The sequence below is a fragment of the Salvelinus alpinus genome, chromosome 17 (assembly GCF_045679555.1).
Source record: "Salvelinus alpinus chromosome 17, SLU_Salpinus.1, whole genome shotgun sequence".
Taxonomy (NCBI): Eukaryota; Metazoa; Chordata; class Actinopteri; order Salmoniformes; family Salmonidae; genus Salvelinus; species Salvelinus alpinus.
Window position 1 is genome coordinate 44,217,873 of NC_092102.1, and position 11,193 is coordinate 44,229,065.

Sequence of the window (11,193 nt, forward strand, 5' to 3'; positions counted from 1 at the left end):
GTATAGCTCCATTACACTTTGTGATACAGAAATTGGAAACGGGAACCGGGAAAAAAAATAAAAATAGAATAAAATATATTTATATATTGCCCTACCATCTAACCCTACACACATTAAAACCCACCACCTTATTCCACTACTTTAACCCTATCTGACCCTACCCCAGACCAACGGCCTGAGAGGATGGAACATGACCACTCAACACACCCTGTAACTCTTCTGAAGTAAAATATCGTACCCCCAAGTACTTCTCTGCAGCTGCCAACACAACATCTATTTTGTGTGAGGGCTACCTGCTCCACTGTCTCTGTTTCCTGGCAATAACCACACTTTCCTGTTGGATGCTTTCCTATCACATTTAAAGTCTTATTCAACTAGCTAGTGTCCCACCCATAATCTTGTAAAAATAGACTCCTCACTTTTGTCTCTTCCTGCCGTCCTCCCCGACTTTCCTCTGTACTTGAAATAAATGCCTGCCCTTAGTATCTCTATTCCACTGCTCTTGCCGTTTCTGAACCATCACTGTCCATTTCAGGCTTTTTGCCTTTGCCTTGCTCATTGAAACTACATCAACATCCCCACTACTAAGTGCATGTTTAACCAGTACATCAACTGCCTCATTCCCCTCCAACCCAACATGGGCTGGGACCCAAGTAAGTGTTTTCTGGATAGCCATCTGTCTAATCCTGCCATGGGTTTGTAGCACCTCATAAATCAAGTCTTGTCTGCTACGTGAGCTAAAGGACTGCAGACTCATCAACACTGCACATGAATCAGAGCAAATAACTGCTCTGTCAGGCTTGACTTCCTCCGCCCACTGCAAGGCCAACAGTATGACCATCAGCTCCGCCGTATATACAGCCAGATGATCTGTAATATGTTTCCTGACTGCCACACCACATTCCTGCACTACAAATGCTGACCCAGTACATCCTGTCCTTGGATCTTATGAACCATCTGTGTAAATGGCCACAAAATCCTGATACACAGTATCCAGACGTCTCTTAAACCAATCAGATGGATCAACACCCTCCCTTTCTTTCAAGGTCTCTCCAACACTTTGAGGTTAACTACTGGAGGCGAGAGTAGCCACAATGGGTTCACAGGAATATCTACCGTTGGACTAAACTCCCTTCCATACAGTCCCGTCTCCTTTGCCTGGGTATTACCCACCCACCCAAAGCTCGAGTGCTGTCCTCGCTCATGTTCCCAGCATGCCTGTAAAATCTATTTTGCAGGATGAGACACCTCATGTTCCTGTAGGTTGACCCATTAATGAATTGCCATCTGCTATCTCCTAATATGCAATGACATATCCCCCATCTCTACCTGTAGTGCCGACACTGGGGAGGTCCAAAACACCCCCCTACATATTCTGAATCCTTGCCCCTGTAGGGACCTCGTTTCCAATGAGGTCCGGGCTGCCGAACCATATTCTATACTGCCATAGTCTATTACAGATCGGATCAATACAACATACATTATCCTCATTGAGGAACGCCCAGCCCCCCATTCCTTCCCCGTCAGACAGGATCAATGCAACATACATGGTCCTCATTGAGGAACGCCCAGCCCCCCACTCCTTCCCCGTCAGACAGGATCAATACAACATACATGGTCCTCAATGAGGAACACCCAGCCCCCCACTCCTTCCCCGTCAGACAGGATCAATGCAACATACATGGTCCTCATTGAGGAACGCCCAGCCTCCCACTCCTTCCCCGTCAGACAGGATCAATGCAACATACATGGTCCTCATTGAGGAACGCCCAGCCCCCCACTCCTTCCCCGTCAGACAGGATCAATGCAACATACATGGTCCTCAATGAGGAACGCCCAGCCCCCCACTCCTTCCCCGTCAGACAGGATCAATGCAACATACATGGTCCTCATTGAGGAACGCCCAGCCTCCCACTCCTTCCCCGTCAGACAGGATCAATGCAACATACATGGTCCTCAATGAGGAACGCCCAGCCCCCCACTCCTCCCCTGTCAGACCGGATCAATGCAACATACATGGTCCTCAATGAGGAACGCCCAGCCCCCCACTCCTTCCCTGTCAGACAGGATCAATGCAACATACATGGTCCTCAATGAGGAACGCCCAGCCCCCCACTCCTTCCCCGTCAGACAGGATCAATGCAACATACATGATCCTCAATGAGGAACGCCCAGCCCCCCACTCCTTCCCCGTCAGACAGGATCAATGCAACATACATGGTCCTCAATGAGGAACGCCCAGCCCCCCACTCCTTCCCCGTCAGACCGGATCAATGCAACATACATGGTCCTCAATGAGGAACGCCCAGCCCCCCCACTCCTTCCCTGTCAGACAGGATCAATGCAACATACATGGTCCTCAATGAGGAACGCCCAGCCCCCCACTCCTTCCCCGTCAGACAGGATCAATGCAACATACATGATCCTCAATGAGGAACGCCCAGCCCCCCCACTCCTTCCCCGTCAGACAGGATCAATGCAACATACATGGTCCTCAATGAGGAACGCCCAGCCCCCCACTCCTTCCCCGTCAGACAGGATCAATGCAACATACATGATCCTCAATGAGGAACGCCCAGCCCCCCACTCCTTCCCCGTCAGACAGGATCAATGCAACATACATGGTCCTCAATGAGGAACGCCCAGCCCCCCACTCCTTCCCCGTCAGACCGGATCAATGCAACATACATGGTCCTCAATGAGGAACGCCCAGCCCCCCACTCCTTCCCCGTCAGACAGGATCAATGCAACATACATGGTCCTCAATGAGGAACGCCCAGCCCCCCACTCCTTCCCCGTCAGACAGGATCAATGCAACATACATGGTCCTCAATGAGGAACGCCCAGCCCACCACTCCTTCCCCGTCAGACAGGATCAATGCAACATACATGGTCCTCAATGAGGAACGCCCAGCCCCCCACTCCTTCCCCGTCAGACAGGATCAATGCAACATACATGGTCCTCAATGAGGAACGCCCAGCCCCCCACTCCTTCCCCGTCAGACAGGATCAATGCAACATACATGGTCCTCAATGAGGAACGCCCAGCCCCCCCACTCCTTCCCCGTCAGACAGGATCAATGCAACATACATGGTCCTCAGTGAGGAACGCCCAGCCTCCCACTCCTTCCCTGTCAGACAGGATCAATGCAACATACATGGTCCTCAATGAGGAACGCCCAGCCCCCCCACTCCTTCCCTGTCAGACAGGATCAATGTAACATACATGGTCCTCAATGAGGAACGCCCAGCCTCCCACTCCTTCCCCGTCAGACAGCGCATCACATTTAGCACCTTCTTACACTTTCCCACCACTCTCTCAATGTGTTCTGCCCAGGTCAGTCTAGTGTCAAAGTATACCCCAAGGAACCTGAAGGTCCCCACCCTCTCAATGTGTTCTGCCCAGGTCAGTCTAGTGTCAAAGTATACCCCAAGGAACCTGAAGGCCCCCACCCTCGCCAAGTTTCTCCCATATAACCTCAAGCATACCTCATCTCCCACCTTCCTCCTGGTAAAGAACACAGTCTGAGTTTTCTCTATAGAGAACCTGAATCCTCACATTAATGCCCACCGCTCTACCTCATCAATTGGTTCCTGTACCTTCCTGACTCTGTATGGCACATTTCTTCCCCTCTTCCATAAGGCCCCATCATCTGCAAATAACAACCTCCCAATATCCATCCGTATCTGAGAGTAAACATCATTGATCATGATTGAGAACAACAGAGGACTAATCAGGCTCCCCTGTAGTGTACCGTTATCCACCAGGTAGATGCCTGATAGAGACTTCCCCACCCTCACCTGGATAGACCTTCCAAACAGGAAATCCTTTATCCAGTTGTACGTTTTTCCTCCTACCCCCATAATATCAAGCTTGATTAACAACCCCTCCTTCCACATCATATCATGCTCCTTCTCCACATCAAAAAAGACAGCTACAACAGTCTCCTTGTTCACCTGAGCCTTCCTGACCTCTGCTTCTAAGCAGAATACTGGGTCCATAGTTCCACTCCCCTTCCTGAACCCACTCTGATGTGGCGATACTAGCCCCCTGCTCTCCAGGAAGTAAGTTAGCATCTCCGTAATCATACGTTCCATAATCTTACATTCATGTTATGTTAAAGCTATTGGCCGATAGTTAGTTGGCCTCGTTGGGTCCTTCCCTGGCTTCCGGATTGGTACCACTACTGCCTCCTTCCAGCTGCCTGGTAGGTTCCCCTCCTCCTAAACTCTGTTGTACAACACCAATAACCCAGCCTTACCTATTGTCCATTTCATCTCTGCCATGGTAAATGGTGCATTCAACGCATCATTTACATCCTCCCGCCTACGTCTCTCGTTCTCTCTCTCCCGCTCTGTCCGTCCTCTGACAAATCTACAGAGCTGTGCACTTGGACAAACGCTTTGGCCATCATCTCTGCCTTCTCCTCATCTGTTACTGCCATATCCTCCCCACTCATCAACACTGGATCATCCCACTCTCTTCTGATCATCCCCCACTCTTCTCCCACAGGTGTCGTCCAATGGTGTCACCGAACCGACGCCAACACAACCTCTTTGCCTGACGGATAGTTCTCCTCACCAGGGCCCGGGCCTGCTTATACTGAATCAGACTGACAGATAGTTCTCCTCACCAGGGCCCGGGCCTGCTTATACTGAATCAGACTGACAGATAGTTCTCCTCACCAGGGCCCGGGCCTGCTTATACTGAATCAGACTGACGGATAGTTCTCCTCACCAGGGCCCGGGCCTGCTTATACTGAATCAGACTGATGGATAGTTCTCCTCACCAGGGCCCGGGCCTGCTTATACTGAATCAGACTGACAGATAGTTCTCCACACCAGGGCCCGGGCCTGCTTATACTGAATCAGACTGACAGATAGTTCTCCTCACCAGGGCCCGGGCCTGCTTATACTGAATCAGACTGACGGATAGTTCTCCTCACCAGGGCCCGGGCCTGCTTATACTGAATCAGACTGATGGATAGTTCTCCTCACCAGGGCCAGGGCCTGTTTATACTGAATCAGACTGATGGATAGTTCTCCTCACCAGGGCCTGGGCCTGTTTATACTGAATCAGACTGACAGATAGTTCTCCTCACCAGGGCCCGGGCCTGCTTATACTGAATCAGACTGACAGATAGTTCTCCTCACCAGGACCTGGGTCTGTTTATACTGAATCAGACTGACGGATAGTTCTCCTCACCAGGGCCTGGGCCTGTTTATACTGAATCAGACGTTGGAAGTTATGTGTCCTTTTCAGTACTCTAAATGCCCTGTTCCTACTCCTCCCCGCTGCCCCACACCCCTCCGTCCACCATGGGACTGCTTTCCTCCTCCTCCCTGAACTCTTAGGTATAGCCTCAGCAGCTGCCCCCACTAAAGCTGTTTAGAGTGGAAATTCCAACTGGATGCTTCAGATTAATGCATCAGGTGAAACATCTGGCTCCTTGTTCTATCTGTACTTCAAACAGCACAGCCAAACAGAGAACAGCACCCCCTATCACTCTGGTCAAATTGTTAGCCAACTGGGATGCTCTTTCATCCAGAAAGGTTTGATAGCCATCCTACTTTGATAGACTAGAATAAAATAGTTGTTTTTTTCATTTCCATCTATTGTAGGCACACAAACTAAAGTACTGTATATCTGTGACATGGATACACAAGGATACATTTAAGCAGGGCATTCCATTGTGGTGGCCCTCCTCATGCATAAACGGTGGACAGAGGGCGTGTCTAGGTGTCTAGCCCCATGCCACTGCTTAGGGTTACATTGTTGCACTGTGTCCGGTCTAGAGTCTACAATCGTGATAAACGTTCTATCACTTCATCGCCAAATGATTGGCTATGAAAATAATGTAAAGGGCTGTCTGTACTATCCGTGTAGCACCACAAGAGGGCGCTATACGACCCTGTGTCTGCTTGCTTCAGCAGGCCTATGTTTAGTGCAGTAGAATGAAACACAATGGAATTGACACTACTAGTCATGATAAAGTAGGCTATGAGAAAAATTATTATTGAACAGAAGATTTGCGTGGATTCTTTTTTTACCATCTTCGTTGCCTCTTTCAGATGCATTGAATAATATATAGTCATATATAACGTTTTAATGGCACATTGCTTTTTATATTATTTTGATAAGTGGCTACATTTCTTAGTTATGTTCTTATCCAACAGATTAATATTATTATAGTCTACAAAGAGTAAAGAGTTATGCCAACTATAAAATTAACATTAATTTCCACATTTGAAAGGAATGACCTATCTTGATTAGACAAGTTGATGAGCAAAGTGAACTCGTGTAATAGAGTCGCTCACCTGACCATTATAGCCTGCTATGATACAAGATGTGACAAGCTATGATACAAGATGTGACACGTGCAGTTACGGTTTCTTTTTCACTGTTTTACATGACCTCGGCGCGTTATAACCCATTAGTTTAATGTTCATGGCTCAACAATGGAATTCTAACAAAAGTCAAAATAGCTCAACATAAGTCGGGAGAATGCAGGGCAAAAGCTATGATAGATAGTAGCCCTCTATTCAACAGTTGTATTTATTTCCATTCCCAGATGTAAAGCGGCTCTAAATCCCCTGCAGTGCAGTACGCACAGCTGCGGCGCTAATGTTTTAAAGCCGAGTCAGTGTGGGATTGTGTTTGTGTGATAGCATCGTGCCAAGGGCAGGCGGGCCCAGACTGAGCGGCGCCGCCGCACACCTGGCGAAGTTCAGGTTAAGTAGCCTCACATTCCTCAACGCACAGCTGATTGGAACATTAACAAACAGAAATCCGTGAGCCAGGCTGCAGATGGACTGGCATCGCAGCCAAGAAAATAGACTCGCTGTGTGTGTGTGTGAGTCTGTGTGTGTGACAGAGAGAGAGAATAGTAGGAAAAGTTATAACAACTTTGAAACTGTGAATATGAGAAAATAAATCCTAAATCAATAATTCTCATATATTCTCTAAACCAAAATCATTTCGTATATCATGAATATTCATGAATCTCTTTTAGGGCTGTGCTGAATGCCTTGGTACTCTTAAAAAAAGGGTTATTCTGCTCCATGTAGAACCCCTTAGGATTCCTTGTAGAACCCTCTGTGGAAAGGGTTCTACATGGAACCTAAAGGGGTTCTACCTGGAACCAAAAAGGGTTATTCAAAGGCTTATCCTATGGGGACAAATAACCCTTGTTGGTTCTAGATAGCACCTTTTGTCCAAGAGTATAGGTTATTTCAATTAGGAGGCGGTTTTATATTTAAATTATATTTAAATTAGTAGGCCTATGGTGGTACACAATGATAAAGGTCTATTATGAAAACATCACTAGATTAGCCTATGTTGAATGCACTCTTATTAATTGGATAATAGTTAAGATAACATTCTAGTGTAATAGCTGTGTAAGTTACTAACTATTAACCTCATTGACGTTTTCATGCTCTGTGAATAAGTGGAAGTAAACATCCATCTATTCAATATGGCAGTGAATTGTCACCTGTCATAGAATATCATTACAAGTATTGTGATCACCTTATTACAGTGATTGTTCAACAAAATACTATAGTTGTCATGGTTTGGTTACTTAGTAGATACAGACATGCTTCTGTACATTGATTGAACTAATTGTACTTTTCCATGCCTGCCAAAACGATGTTCTGTCTGGAAATCTAACCGTTACAAGGGAATGTCTGACCCTCAGTTCAAACCAAGGTAGTAGGTCTACAGCGAACATGTGTTGTGAATAAACAAACTAGATTCAAAGAATGAAGAAAAGTGAAAGCATTATTCTCACCTAACATATATTGTTTTAATAAAAACACCACAAGTACATTGTTATAAAAACAATATTGGGGATCACATCTGAATCATTGTAATATACAATACAAATATAGCTCAGCAATCTGAGAAATTGACATTTTAAAATATAAATATTTTCTACATATATATTGCTCAAAATACAGAACAGATAATAAGGAATGAAATATTATTTCACATAAAGTCCAACATGTATCAACATCTAAGAGAGCTCGTTGGGTTAGGATGCTATGTTGTTGATGACCATCCTGTCTCAACTCGACTCACACGTGTTTTCACCGAGCGCGCCGCTCTTCTTGGTGACAGCAGGAGACCTGTGGCTGCGTGAGGACAGCTCCCCTGACCAGACACTTCGTAGTTTCAACTCAGAATGTTTATCTACGCATATCATGGATTTTCACGTCGCTTCACTGCTTGATGCAAGACATAAGATGCGACGAAATGTCATCCATGGCTGGCCAACATCGTTCTTCATGTTGCTTCGGTTAATGGTTATATATGTTGCTTGATCAGCGGCAGAGAATTCTGTCATCGGAGCATCCGTTCTGTGAAAAGGAAGAGGGGTAATGGTACATTTTAACACACAGATAACAACTTGGTTTTAGCACACAGGATTATGCAGTGGTGTCCTTTTTACACTTGAATATGTAATGCATGGCAATAATATATTTTCCTGAAATTGCGTTGATGGAATTGTTCTGTACACATACCTCCACAGAGATGCTGGCGATTTCTGCATTGAGGGTTGTCAGAGGGGTCCGGGGTGCATCTGTGGTCTGCTGTTTGCCGGGTGCGTCCAGCTCGACCTGTAGGTCCCAAATATAGTCGATGACATGCTGCAGAATCTCCATCTTACTGGCTTTCTTGTTGGCTGGCAGAGTGGGCACCAGCTCCTTCAGCTTGCTGTAGCAGCTGTTCATGTCCTGCAGAAATACACTCATCTGCTCGTCCAGCAGTGGGATCTTGCACTTGGAGATGGCCATACTCTGTTCAGAGAGACACCGGACCATGTCCTCGGTGTTCTTGAGGGTGCAGGTAGATCCGACAACTTTCATTTTCTCTTGTTCTGACGTCTTGAAGAGTGAAGAGCAATATACGAAAAAGAGGTGAAGTAGATGCGAGTTCTGGTATCCTGGTGAGAATTCTCAGACTGTTACTGTCAAGTGAATTTTGACAGTTTGTGGCTCTGAAGGGAACTCACGCCGTATTTATCTCTCCAGCAGGATTCGGGGAGTGACTAAAGCGGGTACATTTTGAAGCGTTGGACCAATGAGAAACTCCCGCCTGCAAAGGAGGGGTGGGCTTCCAATCCTCGCACTACCATTAGAGACAGGGTGTTTATCAATCTTTACAATCTGCTAAATGATGGTGTTACAAATGGAAACAAATTTCCCAGCTGTCCTTTGACCGTGGACTCTGCAGGTGTAGAGACCGCCCGGAGACGTGGGTGTGGAGCTTAGTCATGAAGAATGCTGCAATAACTAGGTTAATAGGATTTTAATTGTATACCGAATGGAACTCAATCTTACGGTAAATAACCGGACCTGTCACATCAATATAGATTTTTATTGGGGATGTCTATAGCCGACTGAAAAAATGCCAGTCCATTTATAATCTCGATAATATAGAGTAGCTGAACTAAGCATTTTGCACATCCCAGCTCTGCAGAATCCTACCCTCGAATACATGTTTTTATTTGTTTATAAGTATTATGTTTTAATCAACTGAAAAGTGCATATCACATTTTATTATAAACTAAATACATCATTCTGCAGTTGACCAATCAACAAATCCTATCCAAATTAATGTTTTAATAGGATCAATTAATTTGACAGTTATTTAGCAGCTATAGATTTTGCATTATGGTATGCAAATTGTGATTTAAAATATAAGATAAAAACATTAAATGTATTTAAAATTGCATTTCATTAGTAGACGAATCTCATGGATTCACATATCCTATGCAATACATTTATTTCAATGTACAAATCTCATAGTTTACACACATTAAGCCTTAAATCTTCCAATGAATAGTTTCACAGATTCGTTCACATGTTCCCACTGTGCGCCCGGCGGTATGTGAATTGCTCTGTTTTGAATCTTTCCTCAGATAGTCCAAACAAGCTGACGCAGACTGCCAGGCGCCAGTTCCGTGACGTCGCCCATTCATGTAGTCCCTGACGGCTGTCAGCCTGGCGCCGCGCGGGCGGTGTCCATGGAGACCTCAAACAAGGGGGCTCACAATCCCCCCATTCACCTGCACAGCACAAACCCTGAGAATAAACTGTCTGCCCAAAATCGTTATTCATTTATCACGTTAAACCACTCAGTGAAGAGATTACTGCCCCACACACCTGCAAACTGCCATTGTCTCTAGCTTGCTCACTCAAGCTCCAAAGGCTTGTAAAATAAAAAAAAGACAGAGGGCTTTGAATGTAAAATGACAGTTCCTGAATTCCTTCAGTTAGGTACTCCCCTTCTTTTTTCATAAGGAAATTCCTCAAGTAAAACATTGTATATTTTACACTGATATAAAATAACTTACAATGTTGCAGTTTCAGTCCCTGTCTGTCTGTAGTCCACCAGAATTAGATTTTTATTTGTTTTTCTTTTTACTTAGTAAATAGATTCAAATAAATTTTACAACTTGTATAATTGTGCTGAGTTTTCCACAAACTTGCAATTCATTTGGAGACAGAGAACCAAACGAGAGAAGGCATGAAAACACAAAGTGAAAACAGAGAAGAATGTAATTATTAGCATCTGGTATTCCCCCCCCCCCAAAAAAAAAATATATATGTGGTGTGAATGAGTAATTCAGTTGGCCTATGTTAAATGCTCAAATAATGCACTGGAAATACAGCATGTGGACCTTTCATTTTTTTTATCAAAGCATGTATCATACTCAAGTGCATGGAATTGATTATGCAAATGTGATTAAATCAGCATTTCTTAACTGGACAATTAACCCTCTTTTTAAAAAAAATCCCTGCATTTTACTTATTCTCGCTAAGCAAAACTCATCTTCTTCTCCAGCATCTAGAGAGAGTTGTTTCTGTGTGAGGAGAGTGACATCCTCTTTCACAGGTCATGTTGGGGATGGGGAGAGCCAGTGGTCTGAAACAATGGGAGTGCAGAGCAAGGATTGTGGGAGAAAATCTTGTCTGGAACCAGTGAGTCTGGAGCGCCCCTCTGCTCTCTCATCCAGCTTTTGTTCAGTTGCAGAAGCTATCAGCACTTCCTACTGACACCAACAATAACCCCACACAGCTGGGCCCTTTTAATCCTGTTTACTGCAACATCAAGGAGAGGGGAGGGGCAGGGGAGGGGGACAGAGGAAAGTGAAACACATTAGCTCTTGATTTTAAGACAGAGAGGAG

General features: G+C 45.3%; 1 protein-coding gene and 1 long non-coding RNA gene across 2 annotated transcripts; one reads left to right on the top strand and one right to left on the bottom strand.

Moving 5' to 3' along the window:
- Positions 1-7,783: 7,783 nt before the first annotated feature.
- Positions 7,784-9,041, bottom strand: LOC139542999 (DNA-binding protein inhibitor ID-1-like). The gene is made up of 2 exons (XM_071349064.1): positions 8,524-9,041; positions 7,784-8,358 (listed from the first exon to the last, which is right to left on the bottom strand). The coding sequence occupies exons 1-2, from the start codon at positions 8,866-8,868 to the stop codon at positions 8,323-8,325; spliced, it is 381 nt and encodes a 126-aa protein (XP_071205165.1). The 5' UTR covers positions 8,869-9,041; the 3' UTR covers positions 7,784-8,322.
- Positions 9,042-9,159: 118 nt separating this feature from the next.
- On the top strand, positions 9,160-10,774 carry LOC139543000 (uncharacterized). Its single transcript, XR_011668585.1, has 2 exons — positions 9,160-9,343; positions 9,924-10,774. It is a non-coding gene; the product is annotated as an uncharacterized lncRNA (long non-coding RNA).
- Positions 10,775-11,193: the final 419 nt, after the last annotated feature.

Bases quoted from the DNA above. Each gene is read 5' to 3' on its own strand.
- LOC139542999 (XM_071349064.1), bottom strand. From the start codon at position 8,868: ATGAAAGTTGTCGGATCTACCTGCACCCTCAAGAACACCGAGGACATG. The intron at 8,359-8,523 runs GTATGTGTACAG...TCCTTTTCACAG, and splicing joins TCGCCAGCATCTCTGTGGAG to AACGGATGCTCCGATGACAG.